The sequence below is a fragment of the Aptenodytes patagonicus genome, chromosome 6, assembly GCF_965638725.1.
Source record: "Aptenodytes patagonicus chromosome 6, bAptPat1.pri.cur, whole genome shotgun sequence".
Taxonomy (NCBI): Eukaryota; Metazoa; Chordata; class Aves; order Sphenisciformes; family Spheniscidae; genus Aptenodytes; species Aptenodytes patagonicus.
The window spans coordinates 2164450-2184461 of NC_134954.1; the positions used below are offsets into that span (position 1 = coordinate 2164450).

Genomic DNA, 20012 nt, shown 5'->3' on the forward strand with positions numbered 1-20012 from the left:
TAAGTAATTAATAAATGTAGTTAGCAGCAGCATTTAGAATAGGATAGTTTTTATTAAAATCTTTTTTAAAATGGTGACATGAACTGTTGTTATTCCTGATCTGAGTCCATTTCTAGTCCACAAAAGTGTCTTACGTTGCACCCATAACTGCTGTGTTGTCTTAAGAGTCTCCTTTAAGGGTGTTTTGGCAGTGGCTTTTTAAACTTCAAACATGTAACCTGATAATCCTGTAGGTGCTATTTTTAATATTCAATTTTATTTTTAATATTTTAAATAGAGTAGATTCTTCTCTTTAAGATTTAGTGCTTTTCCTTATTCTTAAATTTGTCTGGTAGCATTAAAGTATTCATTCAACTAGTTTGATTAGAAATGAGACGTGCTATCTGCAAACAATATTTGGCCCCATGAATCGTAGGGACTTATCTTAATAAGATAATGTATGCATCTGTTGACTGCTGCAGTTAATAGTCTCAGAGCGAAAATGTGATCTCTTCAGTCTTTTGTAGTTAAAACTGCCTTGGATAAAAAAATTAGGTTCCTTATTTTGCTTTTATATCTCCCAGTCAAATTTTAGCACCAGAGTTCCTATCTGTTGCTATTGGGGTATGGTTTCCCCTGTCTTCTGAAATGCTCATGGGTCAAAGCTGAATTGAGTTACATTAACTCCATGAGTATTTAAGCCAACTCTGTACGTTTTTGTGACATTAAGTGAGCAGTAGCAATGTTGTGGGTTGCTCTAGAGAAAATTGTTAACAGAAAGCCGAGAGTTGTTGCTCCTAACCTTTTCTGGCTAGGAAACTTGACCGATACAACATAACTGCTGTAATCGCCCATTTATACTCTTTAGGCAACTACTGTCTTGTAATGCTGTTTATTTGCAGAGGCCAGCAACTGTTGTAACACATTCTGAGGTCTGGGATTTATACCCCAAATACAAATTTGCTGCAAGCCCCCTTCAAGCCAGAGTTATCAGCGCCTGATAGATACTGCCAAGGCTCTGTGTTACTGCTGGAGTTTCTTGGTCAGTGGTTTGCAATGTCTCACGATAATGTGGAAGGAGCTAAAAAATGAAACTGATAAATAAGTGTTGGAACGGCAGCTGAGCCCTGCAGTTTAAGCGGCCAAAGTCAAAATTACAGTTTAATATTCTCGCCGAGCACAGTCCTGTGGGCAGTCGTATGCAAAATCTGAAACAGCTTAAGGAAAAGTTTAAAGTCACTGCAGTTTGCGGGTATTAGCCATGTCAACAGCACTAGCAAGGGTATGGAAAATGCTTGAGTTCTGGTTTTGGCAGGCAAAGAGAAACCGCATAAAAATATTTTATAGTAGTGTATTGTAGTGTAAGAATGAAGAGTCTGTGTTATATTAACGGCTACGTGCTCTTAAAATCTTTGTGTTTCACTTCAGTTTGCTGTCTTCATTGGTTTTTCTTTGTCTGCACAACTGTCTGTTGCAGAACAAATTCGCCTCTGAAATTAGGACTGGGAGTCAAGATGCAACTGAGGAACTGACCCAGAAGAATTAGTAAAATTCTGCTTTGAAATTTGTTCTCTCGTCTTTTCTTTCGGTCTTTTTTCTTTTTTTTTTTTCCCCTCTCGAAGGAAGACTAATAAGGGTAAAAATACCAACACTTTTCCTCCTCATTTTCACCTCTAAATCGGCCCCTGTTCAAATACCAGAAAATACTAATAGAGAAAAAAATGTGGGTATTCGTTATTACAAGTGCAGTCTTGTAAGGCTCATAAATTAACTGGTGCTTTCACATCAAGACAAGGTAAAAAGACATTGTCAGTACAACTCTGGCCTTAAATTCAGATATGCTTCAGCATGCTTCTACATGTCGGAAGACTAGTGGCGGTATTTCTGTTAATTTTCCTGCTGTGTGTAAGCGATAACTGCATTTCTTTGTATTTAACATTTTCGTGGCAGACTCAGTTACATTTCAACAAATACAGTTTGTGTGCCTTTTCTTTAGGTAAGTCAGACTATTTAAGGCTAGCAAGGTTGCCATGTAAGGGCAGGGATTAGTAAGGAAAATGATGGACAATCCAGCCCCTTCCATCCTGACTACTTTGTTTTCCCAGTGGTTTGTAGTACCATCATCGTAACTGTGCCGTGTCTTTTGCTGATGTCCTTCAATGTCAGTTTTTAAGCTAAAAGGATGAGAGACAGCTGGACCTGTCCTTCCTATTCATGCTCTTAGAGCTTCATGAGAGCCTGACAGAAAAAGCAGCTTCAAGAAGAGTGCAAAAGGCAGAGGTGTCCTACATCCAGATGTATTTTTGCAGTCTTAGCCAAGCATTGACTTTGCTAAAGAGCTCTCTGGGCTTGCCTTCTTGACTGGGTAAATCATGAAAAATTCACAACAAAGACCTAAACTGTAGAGTGGCATCTTTTCATGGAAACCATAGCCTTTGTGCATAATTACTTTAAAAAAAAAAAAAAGTCATAGTGCTATATGTCCTTCAAGCCTCCTAAAGGTATATGCTGTATGTTTTGTATCTTTCAGTGCATTTAATCCCGGTAAACCCCATCAGGGAAGATGGTTTGAGTCCTAAAAGCCGAAAGAGAATAATGCCCGATTTGCTGACTGAGCCTCCTGTGATAGATCCTGTTTATGAAGCTCATGTTTACTGCAATATTCCCACCATTGCTGAACGCAGCATGGAAGGTAAGCTTTGTGAATGGAAATTAGTTTAGTTGCTTGCTTCTACGTGCTGTTGTCGGAAACGATAACTTTGTGCATTGTCAGTTCTTTGGTGCTTGGAGAAGGTACAGCAAACGCCATCTGGTTGCTGAATTATGTTAAATCATTCAAAATACGCTGTTCTTCTTTCCTTCCCTTTGTATCCTCTCTGTTCTGATTTTTGGAAGTGATTCTGCTGGTCGGTGGTCAACTGGAGGCCTAAAATTGAAATTTGATACAGATATTTAATATTTGAATTGAATTATAATGCTTATTCTAAGTGAGCTGCGTTGCAAATTATATTATTAACGTCTGAAAAACAGTTGACTTGGAATTCTGGGAAGAAAAAACCAACCCAGAAGTAACTTGTGCTGGAACTCCAAACCATTAGATGTAGTCAGCTAGAAGACACATTTGTGTTCTTCACCCTATAGCGGCTGCAGCAGCAAGTTAGCCTGAATGAATTCCCTCATTAGCATATCCCATTAATGCATATAAAATAAATCACGAACAAGTATATCAAAAAGCTCCAAGTTGGGCGTGCTGCAAAATCTGTCATTATGGTGGGGGTCTGGAAGAGAGTCATCCTAAGAGTAGAGTAGCCTTATCGTGTTGGCAGAGATCAGTGCTTGAATAATGTCTTGTATGGTTGTTGGACTTCAGATGTGCTGTGGAGAATGTGCTAAGGACCTGAGCCTTGTATAAGTTGTCTTGCAATTTTAAGTGAAGTCTTTCTTGGGACAGTAAGTTATCATTTCTTACGGAGGTTTTCTTTCATTGCAACACCAAAGCTATCAAGCCAGTTATACCTACTTTTTTTTCTTAAAGGAAAAAGTGTGCAGGGGGAAGATTTAGGTAACGTTCACTTAACTTCTTACATTATTTTTTTCTCTCTTCCCCCCCTCCTTCACTTTAGGTCATGCACCTCATTATTTTAAGCTAGTGTCAGTGCAAGTGTTGATTCGACATGGCGATAGGTATCCGCTATATGCCATTCCCAAGACAAAGAGACCTGACATTGACTGTATGTTGCTGCCTAGCAGGTAAAATTCTTGGCTTTTATCATTACTAAGTGTGTTTTGCTTGATAATTATTTTGTTCCTCTTAAGGAAACGATTTGTGCAGCTTGAAGTACATTGTGACTTCTGATGTTTGTGTATTGTGGTGGATTAAAAAAACCAACCCTGTATCAGTGGTGTACAATATTTCCTTTGAAACAGGAACTATTACTTGCTACCAGTTTAGACCAGAAGAAATTATTGGTATTTCTGTAAAAAGCAAAAGCTATTTAATTGAATATTTAGGTTACCATTCCTCTTAGATAAGCTTCTACACATTTTCAAAATATAAGTGCAGTGTTTGAGAGTGTCTCTTCCATTTCAGCTAAGCATGCTTCCTTTTGTGTGAATACGAAAAGGACTCGGTCGCTGCTGTAGGAAAATTGATGTCTATATTTTATATTATTATTTTTTATTTTTCAGAAATATAGGTTATCAGAGTTTCCTTAAACTAATGATTTGTATCAAAGTACTTTTAAGGAACAAAAAAGAAAAGGAGGGGGGTTTTTACATTTAACTATCAAAATACGAGTTAAACAGAAAGTGCACTGTTTGCTATTTGAAAACTACCCCTTTCCTGTAGTTACCACTCGCTGTTTAAAACTGTCACACCTAAGTGATTTATGCCCGACTGCCATTAAAACATCATTTACCTTTCTGTTTCAGTATAGTGTGCGTCTGTCTAACATCATGTCTTTGTAGCTTGCTGATGCTTGTCTTCATACCTGAACCAGTTTGAGCTGTGGATATAGTCTGAATTGCTTCTCTTCCTTGTGGAAGAACCTTTCTTTCTTGTGTAGTTTACTCATGGATAAAGATGAAGTGTAGTGTAGAAATAAACAGTCATGATGTAAATCACCAACCTTTGTCCCAGCTTGCTTGATTACGTATGGTTTTTTTCTCCTTTTAAGTAGGATCTGTGGTGGTATTTATTTTTTTTCCAACAGAGGACTTTCCAGTGAACCTACTGAATGCTTTAGTTTTTCTTGGTATTTTTCTTTTAACTGTACCAGATGTGTTAGCAAAACCTCCAGGCGAATCTACAGCTTTGTAGTGCTGCCCACGCAGCAGTGTCAGGTGTGGAGATGTCAGTGAGTTGGGGGCTGCATCTGCTTTGTGTACCTGCATAACGTTACTCGGGAGAAGAGGCATGGTAGCTCTCCTGATCTACTGATATACAAAGCAGTGTAAATATACCATAAATGCCTTTTTCCAGAATAGCGTGGAATCTGCCTTCAAAGAGATGATGTTCTCGCTTTTCTGGTGTGGAGTTACTCAGAAGTGGCTTTACTCTGTCGTGCTGAAAGTGTTAACGGCGCAGTGAAACTGCATTTCTGACTTAAGATACATCAAATGCGTGTTTCTTGTTTTGATAGATTTCATGGGCTGTGTTCCTTAAAATTTTAGTAGCTTCCCATCATCATCAGCGTTTATGATTTTATCTTTTATATCTGAAATACTCTGTCCTTTCAGCTTTTCCTCAGTGGGCTTTTAACAAAAGAATCTCTCTGAAAGAGCAGATGGATTATGGGACACACTTAGGTTTGCGATTAGCAGTTCCATTTAGAAAAGCGAACCAATTTTCATACCTGGTCCTGAGTCAATTTCTGGCTCAAGTATATTAAAAACCAAACGCAGTAGCAATATTGCACAGTAGGAATGTTGCTAAAATAGGCTGAAGTGATGTGAAGGAATACCTGAAACTAATTATTAAGTACAGCTTCATCTCATACTTGTAAAGGTGATGGGAAGCTTGATTAAAGAGGCTTGCTAACTAGATACATACGGTAGCGGACACAAAGGCTGGCAGAAAACGATCAGCAAATTGGATCTTTCTCTGAAGAAAGCTGAAATATGTTGCTTTTCGGTATCTGGCTGCATGAAAGAAGTTGCCCTGTTACTAGTAGATGTCCTGAAATTTGCAAGGCTTGTAATGCTGTCTTCAGTTTTAGTCGGTGTTGTAACGCTATTCTGGCATGAGTAATTGAAAAGTAACCGTTATTGCTGAATCAAGGTACTGTCGTGGTGGTTGGGGTAACCCCACGAAAGTTTGAAACCACCATCAGTTTTAGCCCATCTGTGTGCCTACCTGTTCGTAGGAAACAGACTTAGGAGCTCCTAAGTTATGTTCAGGCTACCCTATCTATCTGCCTACGTTTTGTATGAAGATCTAAACAGAGGAAAATTTACATCTTTTTTCCTCTAAAGAGGAGAAAAATACAATATTCCACATATATACACTTTTGTCTGCAATACATACAAGTATACATAGAAAAAAAAAGTATGTATACCTTTTTAAGAGTAAAATGGGAAGCAAAATAGGCACTGCTTTTTATAGCTAACATGGTATTGGAATTTAGAAGATTCAAATAGCTTCTAATTTCACTGGTTTTAGAGTGTATATATGTACTTACATCTTTCTTAGCTGCTTGGTACAGGTATTAAAATCAGAAATTGAGCAAAACCACATCCTCCTTTTTTGAAAGGAGACTACTCTTTTGGAATGCCTGTCTATGAATACATCCCAAAATACCTGATTTTCTGACTATACTGAACGAGCTTTATAAGTGATAGTGGTCTGGGACCTTTGACACAGCGCAATTTAAAAAAAAAAACAGCAAACTAAAAAACTTTGCTATCATGTTGGCTCCTTCTTGTCTTTATTCATACTTCAACTTACACCAAAGTACTTGTTTTGTCCAGAAGTGGCGTTCAGTGGTCTGATCTAACATCCTCCAAGAGAAGTTTGAGTTCTTTGAGGGGTGCCCAGCCCCAACAGTGTTCCGTGCCCGCTGCAAGCCGACCGGCTTTCTGAAATGGGATATGCAGCCCTGAGATGGCAGACAGGAGCCCAAACTCCAGATACCTCTGCCTTAGAGTTGAGTGGGCAATTAATTTCTCTAACAAGATGAAAAATGAATCATTTGCTAATAGCTATGATAACATTTTTAATGACCTGCCTTTAAGGGGTGAGATTATTTTCAGCATGAAATACTAATTAAAGAAATATGATCCAGATTCTTTTTGGAGTTCTTGAAGGCTCTGATCTTCTGATCTTGCTCAATACCTGTCACATTAGAATGTGTGTGAGAAAACTTTATGCAAAAATGTTAACTGCAAGTGACAAAGCTGGACGAGTGGCTGCATTTCTCAGTATTACAGTGCCACGTGAGAGCTTAGTTTTGTATTTGTCAGAGAAGCTTTTTATAGCTATTTCCACTTCGGTTTCAGGCAAGGGATAGAACGTGAAGGCCCTGGAGTCAGGAAAACTAGCCATAAAAGGCAAGCAAGTAGTGCAGCTTTTGCCACTGCCAACAGAATGACCGAGTCAAGCAGTGAAGGGAGCAGCGTCAGGGTGCGAGGCGGCCAGCAGCGCAGACAGCCTCCGCTGCTACTGGCCGATGAAGCCTTAGAACGTCGGTGTATAGATCCACTACCATTCACAGCCACTAAAAATGAGCGGAGAACCAAAAAGACCTTGTTTCCTTGAGCACAAAGTTTGTGTAAAATAGAATCTGCTGGCCAACTTTGAAAGGGCGGCAGGAAGATTAAAGGAGGTGGCTCTGTACCGTTCTGTCCAGATGTGTTAAGGCTGACCTTTCTGGCTAGAATTGTTAGTGTTTCTGCCATTGTTTTGGATGGAACATTTATTACTTTAACATCAGGAAGCTATTTGCCACGTTTGGCTGTCAGGCTTATATTCCTTTGTGATGTAAATTTGGTGCTTGATTGTAAACGTATTTATATTGAGAGCATTACAAGGTGTATAATTGCTGACTTTGATCTGAAGGTTTCTTGATGCTGTGTAATTAAGTTGAGATGTCTGATTGAAAGTCTGGCTTGTTTAAGCTTTCTGGACTTTAGTTCCAGATAAGTATGCTGCTCATATTCAGTCTGTTCTTTATTTGACTTGGCATTCAGCTGATGGAATTCATTAATTAAGCAGATTATGCCACAGCCCCATGGACTTCTAATGGGTATGCAAAATAGCCTTGAGGTCACGCTTCGGTTTTGTGAATTATGGTTTGTGACATATAAGCGTGGAATGAATATAAGCAAATGGATTAAATGCTTTGAAGATTTCTTCCATCGAAACCCTCAATTGATAGTAGTGGTATTATTATTTTCATTGTTCTGGATGCAAATTTCCAAAGGGAACTTGGAATATAAATACTTTCTTCCTCAAGAAAATTAATTGAACGATGTTATGAAAATCCTTTCATCGTAGTGTTCGCTTATGGGGGGGGAATAAATTAATCTCCCACTTCTTTTTCCCCTTTGTATCTTACATTTATAGTGCCACAAGTAAAAAAATATGCAATGTTTCTTCATTGAGTTTGTGTGCAAGATAGAGAAGAAGTGCTTTTTGGAAGATGCTAAAATGATTTCAGAAGACTGCTATAATTTGATAGTGCGCTGGGTTAATTAGCATACGCTTTAAGGCATTTTGAGAGGTGTTGATGTTAATCATAAGAAGCTTAGTAACAAATATCTGACTTTTAGGTTCAATATACACGTCTTGAAACTGCCAGAAAAATGAGAGAGAAAAATGTGGCAAGTATCATACTGTGAGCTAAAGGAGGTGTGGATTTGACTTGGAGCGAGGTCAAAGCATGATCCAGACCAGAATTAGGGGAAGAAAGGTCTCCTGAGGCCTCTTCTGACTTCTCTAAAGACTCAGAAGAGCAGTGAAGTAGACTGGATCACTACAGAGTTTGTATATAAAAATGTAAAAGCTGTAAGACCTTTATGAATAAATAAGCCCCAACAGTACTAACGCTGTCTTAAGGGCCTCTTTTGTAGACTGCCATAATCTGTTGTTGGTTTTAGTGGCTCTTTCCATTCATTTGCCTTTTAAAAAGGAAACAGCTTGGTCCTTTGATCTAACGCTTTTTTTGACTACTTGAACTTCACCGAAAACACGTTATTTTTGCCTGAAATTATAAAATCTTTTTTTTTGCATTTTAAGTAAAGAGAAAAGGGACTTGCTTTTGGTACAGTTAGGAGACAGAATCTGGTATGATACGATTACAGAAAGGTAATGTTCATTTGTCAGTAGCTTGGTGTGTGCCTGGCGTGGTCGCGTTTACTCACCAGGTGACGCACTGAGGGTTCTGCAGCTCCTTGTTGAGAAGTTTGGTCCTCTTGGCTTTTGCAAATTCTGCATTTGCTAACAGGAGTGACATTTGCATAGATAAATGTCATTTGGGAATTTAAAAAAAAAAAAAAATCAATATCTCATTATATCAACGTCCACCTCCACAAGTTCTTTCCTGAGGCGTATAGATCTCCCGCAGAACTCTCCAGTGCTGTGAGAGGACAGACAGCACTGTGCAGTAACTCTTGAATTTTTATGAACATGTAAATTATAACATAAACTGTAGTTGCATGTAGTCTTGTCAAGATAATGTCTTTCCACATTTGTTTCTTAAATACTGTACTTTATCTTAATTAGAATAACTTTGCAATTTTTATAGATATGTAGTCTGAAATTTGTAGGTGATTCAAAAGAGTATTCGGTTTAATGAGTCGGAGGGCAGATTGAATGCTGTGTTTGTTGACCATCAGGTTTGTTGAAGAAACAAGGCTTACACTGTACTTCGTTTTACAGTATACACAGTAGGAATAAGGCAATAGCTCAGGGGTCCAATAGCTTTGATAGGAAAGAATGTTAAAGGAATCTCAGCCTGCTCCTGTCGAGGAATTAATTTTGATCAAAGGTAGTCCTAAAATTAATAAACTGAAGGATTGAGGGGTGGGGAATCTTTACCAAAATTGACCTTGTTGGGTCTGATTTGCAGCTTAGGTCTAAAGGAGGAACAAAACTCTGCTCTAGATCTGATTTCTATTTACGTTTTAATTCTTTAATAAAACTGGTTTCTGCTCACAAGGATCACTAGGGAAGAAAATGTTTCACAAATAGACAATATAAATCAATAGCAATATTTTCCTGAGTGGTCCTGAGACAAGTAGCCTTGCGGAGCAAGGATGGTTTTCTCCTTGCTCTGTGAATTAACTATCAAGTCTAGCAACGGTCTTCATGCTGTGATTCTTTATTATTATTTTATTTTATTTTTTAAGCGAAGGCAGTTAGCTCAAAGAACTAACCTCTTACCAAAAGAGGCTTCCATGCACTCAAACAGTCTGAGCATCACTTTATCCAGGGGCGGAAAGCCCCGCTGTCTCCCACAGCAGTTCCTAAATCCTCACCCTTGGAGTCCTGAATTCAGTTAGTCTCGTGGGGGTGGGGTGTGAAAATGTCCTATGACAAAGTTTCCGTGCTGCTACGCGAGATTTGAGGCTTTGCTGTGTAATATGTTTGAACTTAATGTTGAGCTGAGTTATATTGCATACCTTTGCACATACAGGTGCAATAAATGTATTTTCATGCATGTTTCTGGCACAGTATATTGTGCCATTATAGATAAGCCATCCAAAATCTATCAGCAGATTTTCTGAGGCGTCATGTGCATATGCTCACTCTGGTACTGCATTTCTCACTTTGTGCTAATTCAGAACCACCAGCAAGTTAGTGTTTGCTTCTCAAACAAAAATGTAGAGGTATTTTATTTTTTTTAATCTAAACTCCTCAAGGAAAAAGGAAATGTTTATTGAAGGATGTCAGCTCAGTTGCTGGCAGAAATACACATATAGTTCAAATTGTTGCACAGTATGATTTTTTTTCCGTGTACGCTGGTTACAGCGTGGCAATAAAGAGATGGCATTTCGGTATTAAAGCTTTTTAAGACCTTTACAAGTAAGATATTTAAATGTTGAATAAGGATTTAAATGTTGGTCCATTTTAATGCTAGTGCATGAAAACTACAGTATTAAATCTGGGATCTATTATCCCAGTGTTTAGTTTGTAAATAACAAAAAGACAAGCTGCGTTCATTATTTGAGGGAAAAGAAGCATCCTTAGTTTTGTTACAGGTAAAATTTATTTTATTTTACAAAAATAAAATCATTACAAGGCAAATTACCAGACGTTAAAAATGGGAAATAAATGTTCAAGCTTAGGAAGAAGTATGGCTGTTACTGGTGGTGTTAGGTGAAAAGCCACTCCATGTTCTGACAAAATTTGAAGTGTTTATTGTATTAATACGTTTCCCAAACGTGGTAGCTGACCGTCGTAATGGCCAGCGAATTACAGAAGGATCTCTCTTCAACCCGTTTTTATTTTCTGGTTGCTTTTATGGAAATAAAATTTTAAGGATACTTCAGTCTTTTCAACTACACAACTGAGCGATTTTCTTTGCTTCCTGCTCAAAGAGTCCCAGCAGTCTTCGCTGTGTTGCCTGGATACTCCATCTCCTGCGGCATCTGTAAATTGGCCAATTCAGCAGGAGGATTCGTATTCTAAATAAAAGAGAAATCTTGAGGCGGGGAGGGGGAATCATTTGTTAGCTAGTAGCCTGAGTGGGGCTGTAAATTTTGCTGTGGAGACAAGTAAGTTTTTAGTTGCTCGGTTGTACGGGTTAATCAGGAGACTTGCTGGTGTGTTCACAATTTGGTTATGTACGTGAGGATTACGTTCAGGGTAGAAGTATATCGTAGCCTGAGATGTCTGTCCCCTTCAGGCAGAATGGCTCTTATTTCTGTTGTTTGATTTTTATTTTTTTTTCTTCCTCTGGAATATATTTAACAAGTAGTAAGCTTTGAATTTATATTCAGAAGTATGTCTAACAGTCGTATTTCATAATTCACTTCTGCAAGCATGTGCTTAACTTGTGCTCACTTTAAAAATAATGTAATCCAAAGTTAAGCAACTTGCAGCTACGTATGTATGTGAAAAGCTATATTAATACATTGGCATATAATTTCAACAATTATCGTGCATTTTATCATTTTATCTTGGATGTTAGTTTATCTTGCCTGCCATTTTTTTGATAAATCTTTTTGCAAAGCACTGATAAATGCTTTTTTTTCTTCTTTCCTTTCTTCCTTCCCACAAGTGATTGCTGACAGTTTTATCAGTACAGGTTTGATTCCGTCAGAACTCCGGTTTTTGTAAGCAAAGCAGCAAAAGAAGCAGAATGGATAACACAGTTATTTTAGTTTTCTTGCACATGTATTTGCAGAACTTGCTAATTAAGTAAACGGGGTTTAAGGAAAATTACAACTGACAGTTTATTCATGTTCAGAGGGTTTTTTTAAAGTGCAAAGTTTAGAAAATTGGTAGTTCGGCCTGCTACGTCTGTAATAAGCTTAAGAAGCTATTTGCTAACGGGTTTAATTTCATTTTCTCAACTTAATTCTTCCATTTTTAGATTGTGCTGCTGGGCTGTGAAAACAGTGAAATGTACAAAAAGTTCTGTTTGAAATTCACGTCTGGAGCTGGACTAAGCTTCCTAATGTATGCTCAGTGCAAGAGGAAGCCGCCACTGCTTTAGAAAGGAACAAAAGCCTTTTTTGTGTACCTCTGCCTCTCAAATATTAATCTTCATTTGCCTTGTTAAAATTACAATATACAGAAGCAGCTGTGGATTTAGGATGTCATACGTTGGCTGCTTTTCCTTTCTCTTTGAAGTAAAAATGAAAAAAATTCTTTTGATATTTTTCTCTCATTTTGCTTTTTGTCTCATTTTGCATTTTTTTTCTTGCTGGCAGTTGTACCATAGTTTATCGTAACATTTTCCTCCCAAGATTTTTTTTTCCCCTGAAGGTAAATTAAATACTGGAAAAGTCAAGTTTTAGGAAATGACACGACAGTGAGCTACCTCTCTGTTGACAGAGGCACGGGTTCTGATGGGACCTCCTGTACGTGCATGCTGTGAGCATAGCTCTGCAAGAGGCGCTTTCTCATTTAAGAGTGTCTCAGTTGGCTCTTCTGTGTAAGCATGAATGTCTTTGTCCTAGTAAGCTGTGATTCCAGACACTTACTCATACTTTAGTAGTGTTATTGCTCCCTCTTGTGGTTCCTGCAACTCTGGAAGGTTTTTTTTTTTTTTTAGAGCTGAAGTTTTTGTACCAAAACAGTTTATCATTCTAGCACAGTGTTAATATGAACAGTAAACACAAACCCCAGACTTCTGTAAAAGTTCTATGACCAAATTTATCTTCTTTTTATATATATATATGTTTTTTTGTGAGCAACATAAAAATATTTACCGCATTCAGGCTGAAAGTCCTATTAAAACGAGAACCATCTGGGGCAGAGTTGGGTTGCCAAACAGTTTCTGATTTAGTTCTGCACAGAAGTAGAGGCGCGACTGCGTGACATTTGTGGAACCTTGACATTTAACAAAGAAATCCCTATGTAATGTATTTCTGTTGTGGAAGTGTGATCACAGATTTTTTTTTTAAAGGTTTAAATCCCTTTCGATTACGTTGTTTGTGGGCTGGTTTGTATATGTAGTTTTCATCACAACAGTACAACAGTGAAGGGAGTCTGTAGTGTGTTTGAAATTTGCAGAACGGTTTAGGAGATCTCAGCATTCTTTCACTGACTTGAATTCTGTTTCAGTGAGTTAACCTAGACTTTTTTGTGTGTATCTCTTTTCCAGTTGTACTCATTACTTGCATTGTGGGGGTGTCTCATCTGTTTAAGTGTCCAGCAGTGTTGGATTCTTTCTTCTTTGTGTAATAGTACAATACCCAAAACAATGACTTCCAATTTTAATGGGGCCACTGGATACTACTTTCCGGGTGCCGCTTAATTGAGGCTACGTGTGCTATTTGATTTGAAGCCTGAAGTAATGAGAAATAAAGGCCGAGATTGTAATCAGCATTGTACATTACAAAACTTGAGAATTCCTTCAAGATCATCTACTTAAAATACTGGTTATTTGAACCCCTTTATAGATTGTTAGCGCCTTTGGCTGTGGTGTTAAAGTGCAATGGTACTTCAGAAACTGGAGAGTATTTTTTTTGGTAAGGGTTTTTTTTTTGTTTTTTGTTTTTTTTTAAATTCACAACAGTATTAGTGACTGCATTCAAAGAAACCCCAAAAAATCTTTCCGAATTACTTACCGAAAGGTATCATAATTTTAACATGACGTCAGCCTCCCTGTAGCTCTTTGGTAGGTAGTAAGTAGTTAGATTTCTTTTGCATACTTGCAAAAGTCCTGAGGAAGAGCAGATGTTGTCTCAGTGGGAAATAACCTCACACCATGAAATTTCCGAGCTGACATACTTAGAATACTTGACTCTCTTGAGCTGTTTTCCCATATGCTTTTGGAAGTTCTCACGTTTTGGTTTACCTCCCTAGGAAACCTTCTCATCCTCAGCTTGAAGCTTTCATTAAACATATGTCCAAAGGGTCTGCAGCCCAAATGGATGGTTCCCTAAGCAGCCTGCCTCGTTACCCTAGTCATTCTTTGTGCGAAATGGGAGAGCTTACACAGACAGGTAAGTTCCACAGCAGCTCTGTCTTCTCCTCTGCTCTGTTAAATGCAGTCTGCTTGAAAAGGGATCTTCTATTTTTCTTTATATTGAAATACGGGCTTTTTGATGGGAAGCTTACAGTGTTGGTCATAGCCTAGGTTGTGCTGGGATATGAATAAAGTATTGGGCTCTCTACTGTAAAAGCGGTAACAGTTTTAGAAACCATGCTTTATCCTATAGCTTGCCTGCATTCTGTTACAGATAGATCGCCACGGCATCTCTCTTAACTTTTTGTAACAAGCCAGAACACCTTTCCTTGATGTTGCACCACACCACAAAATTGCTTTGTCACCCTTGTGAAAAATGACATTGCTCAGCCCCTCCTGAGGAAGGTCTGGGACTCTGTTACTGATGGGTTTGTAATTCAGAATGGCCCTGGAACTGAAGAACCATCACTTAGTTGCCAGTTTTTACCTGTGATGCAACTACTGTGTCCCCTGCAAGAGACTCCGATGTAACAGACACATTTGATGCTTGTATTACAGAAATTGAAAAACTTTTAAACATCTAGTCCTTTCTTCCTCACCCACCCCCCCACCCCCCCCAAGCTTTGTAACGAAGCATGTTTTCTAGCATATTTATTTATGTGTATTTTCACCACAGGAAAGTAAAGCTTTTTTTCTTATTCCATCTATCAGTTCTGCTGAGCTAGTTATTGGGACAAAAGGTGAAAATATCAGCAATTAAATTCCAAACAACTTCTTTAAAAAATGAAGTTTTGAGACTTCATCAATACTGCCACTGAGAGAAAGGCTGCTGAGCTCTGCTCGTGAACATACTCTTCAGTTTATACCAAAAGGGTAGAGGAGATGGCAGGTGACTGGAAGTGTTGCAGTCGGGGATTTGAGTACGTAGGAGAAAGTAAGCGGAGACCTGGGAGTGTTGTGGTGCTGGGGGCATTGGGAATATTAGGAAGAGACAAAGGGTTTGGGATTGGAGAGGGAAAGTGGAGGTGGTGCTGGGTCAGAGCCATTGGAAGGGATCTGGGGCCGCTGTCAGCAGGCAACAGATAATATGAGGGGAACAAAAGGTAAGAAGGCACAAGTGTAGAAAGCTGCCACTTTGTAAGAAACAGATTTTCACAGGTTCCACAGCTCTTGGAATTGTTTGTGTTCTCCACCCAGAATAGCCAGCTGAACGGTACGAACTGAAGTCCGTGTGTTTGTTTGCTGCACTAATTTTTCTGCATGTATTTGTATCAGTGCGTCAAAAACGAAAATACAGAAGTGCTTTCCCACAAACGTGGAAACATACTGTTGCACAACTGGGTAGAAATGTGATTGTGAAAAGGGTTAGTCATGTGGATTTTTCTCTTCAACATTCATTAATTTAATTTGAAAATTGACATTAATAATACTTTTCTGTTCTCCTGCGTCTTTTCAAATTTTAACGTCGATCCATTCCATTTTATTCCCACACCTTGCTTTTAACTGTGTTGCTCTTTTTATCTGAAATACCAATGAGTGAAAGAGCATATCACAGTGGATCTGGGTAGTCAACGGGTTTGGAGACTCACTGGGGAGACTGAAAATAGTGTTGAAGATTTGGGGAGTTAGCACCATTTTCCTTTTGACAACTGTCTTTCCAGGAATCTCCTGTATTTTGTAGTCCAAAAATTGCCTGCCAAATCCCCGTATGTTCTGGGATCCCGTCAGAAGAAATATTTGTGTTAGGCCAGTGTCAAGTCTTGCAAAGTGACCTCAGGAGGAATCTAGTCAGGTTACCAAGGAACTCTTCCTAACCCAGCACGCTGCGTGTGAAACGGGGTTCATCACTGCACACAGCTTGTAACCGAGTTACTAGTTGAGTCTCCTGTTCCCTGTAGCCAGTTACGTAGATGTTCTAGTGCATGAAGGGTTCGTGCCTGTTGCTTTGCTGTGGGATGGATGCTGGAGTAGAGGTTTTGGCGTGTGAAAAGGATACCGCCTCACCACTCTGTTTTGTGAGTTGACAGGCTGGTTTGCGTTCTGTATATTCATTTCCTGACTGCCGGTACTTTTGCTGGCTGCCGTAAACTTGCAGGGAGCGCAGCATTCACTGCCTGGCTGGAAACCTGACTCAGATGCAGTCTGGATCCATCTCGTAACCATCTTAACCGTGTTAGACGCATTCGGTCTGTGTCTCTAGTCCAAAGATCAAACATTAAACCACTAAGGTTTTAAACAAATTTTATGGAACCAGCTTTTTCTATCTGTATCTCAGTTTAGCTCCTAGAATCTGAGAGATGCTGAAGAATAGCAAATATCTCTCATTTCGTGCAGTTTTCCTAATGGCCAAGCATAGGTGAAGTTCAGTTTTGAATTTCGTAAACTTTTAACTAACTGTGCATTTATCATTAAGACTGCTAGCTGTGTATTTTATTTTTTTTTTTCTCCAAAACTAAGAGGATTCTAATCATGTATTGTAACTTCTTTAAAAAAATCTCTTCCAGGGGTTGTACAACACTTGCGAAACGGACAACTATTACGAGAAATTTATATAAACAAACATAAACTGCTTCTGAGTGACTGGACAGCAAAACACCTCTACTTGGAGACAACAGGAAAAAGTCGAACCCTGCAGAGCGCGTTGGCGCTGCTCTACACTTTTTTGCCAGATTTTGACTGGAAGAAAATTAACATGAGGCATCAGTGGAGCACCATTTTCTGCTCTGGAAGCTGCGACTGTCCTATGCGAAACCACTACCTAGAAGAGGAGCAGCGCAGACAGTACAGTTTACGGGTGAAAAACAATGATTTGGAGAAAATATATGTGGATATGGCAAAGATTGTAGGCATTCCCACCAGGCAGCTGAGAGCTTCTAACCCAATAGATTCTCTCTTGTGCTATTTTTGCCACAATGTCAGTTTTCCGTGTACCAAAACTGGCTGCATTGGTATGGAACACTTCAAAGTAATCAAAAGACATCAGTTGGAGGATGAGAGAGAAAGACAGGAAAAGAAACTTTATTTCTTGTATGCGCTATTGGCTACTCATCCTCTCCTCAACCAGACTGTTAATCGGCTGCAGCGTATTGCAGAAGGCAAGAAGGAAGAAGTATTTGTTCTTTACTCTGCGCACGATGTCACGTTGTCACCGGTTCTTAGTGCCTTGGGCATTACAGAGGCCAGATTTCCGAGATTTGCTGCCAGATTAGTTTTTGAGCTGTGGCAGGATGGGAAGAGACCCAAAGAACACTTTATCCGCATCCTGTATAATGGCGCTGACGTCACATTCCAGACCTCATTTTGCAAGGATTATTATAAACATTCCAGCAAGCCAATGTGCCCACTAGAAAAATTCGTTAACTTTGTCAAGAGGGATATGTTCTTAGTTTTTAACAGCACTAGTTATTATGATGCATGTCGTAGAAGACCACTGTAGGGAAGGAGAGTGAAAAGGAAGAAGCAATGTTAACTTGCGTATCGGTGACAGTCTGTAATCTGGTTGAGGTGCAGTTCAGTTTTGTCATTTCTTGTACTTGTATGTGTAATACGAAAGGATATTGCTTGAAACATTCTTCAGATAGTTTTATTTTCATTCAGACTGCAGATGGTCTCCAATAGAAGAACGAGTAGTGAGGGAGCGTTATGTGTATGCTCACGTATGCTGTGTTAACTGTAATGAAATGATGAATCACAATGGGCTACTGTAACCTGGACATCGCTTGATAAAGAGTGTGAGAGCTTAGACGTTGTTTCTCTGTATTCCAGAGCAATACTTGGATTCCCTAAGTTTAAAACCAAACCCATTTTTCTTCACCACCGTCTCGGTCGTTTTAAGCAGTTTGTATCAAGGTATTTATGAATTTCGGGCATCTGCATTAAACCATTTGTAAGGGATTCTTGAAGCTCCCTACTCAAAAAGAGGCATTTTAATATTTAGGGGCAGGTCTTTAAAGCAAAGTGCATGTGTGTATCTGTGCATACTTACCGGAGCACGTACAGATGAGCGTGTGCCTTTTTGACCTCACAGACCTATAAATACTTGGCTTTTGTTGCCAGTGCCAGAGAAGGGTGTACTGGAAAACGGATACAAAACTCTATTCTTTGATCGCACTTTCAGCACTTTGAATAGTTCAAACACAGTCTAGAAATATGTAAAGGTCTTGTGACATTAAAATAGATAGCAAACACTAACGTTGCCACTAAACTTGAGTGGGAAATTTAGGATTAGAAATCAGTTCTATGGTGAAGTGTTGGGCTCTTTCCCATTGTGAACACGTTCAAGCTGCTGTGCTATGGAACAAATGAGTGTTTTAGGAATTTGATATAGTGACTGCTTGAGACAGCTTGACTAAACAGGAAGAAAATTTTGTAGTTGAGTTAGTATTTTTATGGACTAGGAAGCTCTTATTTTGTAAGATCAGACTTGTACATATTGTACTGTGTGTATTTATAACACAGTAGATCTTTCTTGTTTAGTTTGTAAAGACTTGTGAAGCTGACTTTTAGACTTTTCCCCTTGATCAGGATGTTTAGACTTAAGAATAAACTGTCTTTTATGGGTAACTTGAACAGTGAGTAGATACGAAAATTTGTACTTCAGACTGCTTTCATCTCTAGGAGTAGTAAATTGAGAACCAATTGTTAATAGAACTCATAGAAATTTTATAATAGTGGAGGTTTTTTACACCTCTAGAAATAATTTAGTCTGTGACTTGTGATTCAATGGTGCTAGTTTATCAAAGAAAACATAACTCAGCATAAGTTCTCTGACTGTTGGCGTTCCACTCTCTCTGTTTTCAATGCTGCATTTGAACATGTTTCTTTAAATAAAATTTTGGGGACTCTTTGTGTACTTGTGTGTTACGTTTATTCTGACTTCCTTAGCCGTTTGCAGTAACGAGGTAAGTGTGTATCGTTGAGCTGCTTGTTGCATTAGTAACTTCTGCACTTAATATGTTCTGGTTCCCAGTCTGAGAAGGAGCAGGTAAGCATTTCATGAATACCGACATAGAAATCATGGAGAATTTGGGGCTTTTGTACCACATTAGAATGTGTAACTTCTGGAAAGGTTTTCTCTCTGTCTAAGAGACTAGCTCTGTTAGTCATCATACATGTTTGTGTGCTGGAGGGCAGACAGGAAGAGAGAATCTGAAAGTTGAGCTTGCTTTGTATAAATTATGTGAACTGGACCATTTGGCCAACGTAAGTACCAAATAGTCCAAAGAGCTGTTGAGCTATCTGCGAAAGGCAGCTATAGCTCTTCAGAGTGTTACCTGTTGGAGCTTTGATGCTGTTTGGTGACCATTTGCAGGAATGATGCTGAAGTGCAGAAAACGTTGTCATAGGCATCTATCATTGGTGTTTCAAGTGTGTTGTTTAGAACCTTTGAACCCTTAACAGCTTCTGCAAATGCCAGTCTTGGTGTCTTCAAAAGCCTGTGCTAGGAATAGCATCGAACCTTGCATCTTCTTCTGGAGACAGACCATAGAAGTGTTTTGTTTTGACGTCCTTGTGCAGAAAGATCCCCTTTGTCTGTTGTAGGGGTTTTGAGATGCAGCCATGAATTGGAGGAGATGTGAATTTGGATGGATTTCTCATTTGTTGTGCTCAAAGAAGCATTGAGATCGCAGATATTAAGGGATATTGCAGCTGTTTTCCAAACTTCTAGCTTAACTTTTTTGTAGAGCAGCAGAAATGCACTGATTTTGCAGACCTTTGGTTGCCGGTCAACTAACAAGCATTCTACTTGAAGTCTCAAGTAGACCTTGGGGTTAATCCCCCTCGGTAAATCAGTTACCTTGGGTGCCAGGGAGATGTGTTCATCTGTATAGTCATACATCAAGAAGAAAGTGAGACAGATGCAGAAAGATCAGATTCTGTTAGTAGCTGCAGTTCCTCAGGTTGCCCCAGATGTCACATACTTGTCCTTTCTGGATGGCTAATCTCAATCAATGC

At 39.0% G+C, this 20012-nt stretch overlaps 1 protein-coding gene across 5 annotated transcripts in view; it reads left to right on the forward strand.

Annotated features, from left to right (window-relative positions):
• Window positions 1–18903, forward strand: part of PXYLP1 (2-phosphoxylose phosphatase 1) — a 116675-nt gene extending 97772 nt beyond the window's left edge. For all 5 annotated transcript variants that reach the window (XM_076340849.1, XM_076340848.1, XM_076340852.1 and 2 more), the window contains 4 exons: window positions 2510–2671; window positions 3603–3729; window positions 13955–14094; window positions 16562–18903. In XM_076340849.1, the coding sequence (XP_076196964.1) occupies window positions 2510–2671; window positions 3603–3729; window positions 13955–14094; window positions 16562–17493 (1361 nt within the window). In that variant the 3' untranslated portion in view covers window positions 17494–18903. The remainder of the gene's footprint in view (window positions 1–2509; window positions 2672–3602; window positions 3730–13954; window positions 14095–16561) is intronic.
• The last annotated feature ends 1109 nt before the right edge of the window (window positions 18904–20012 follow it).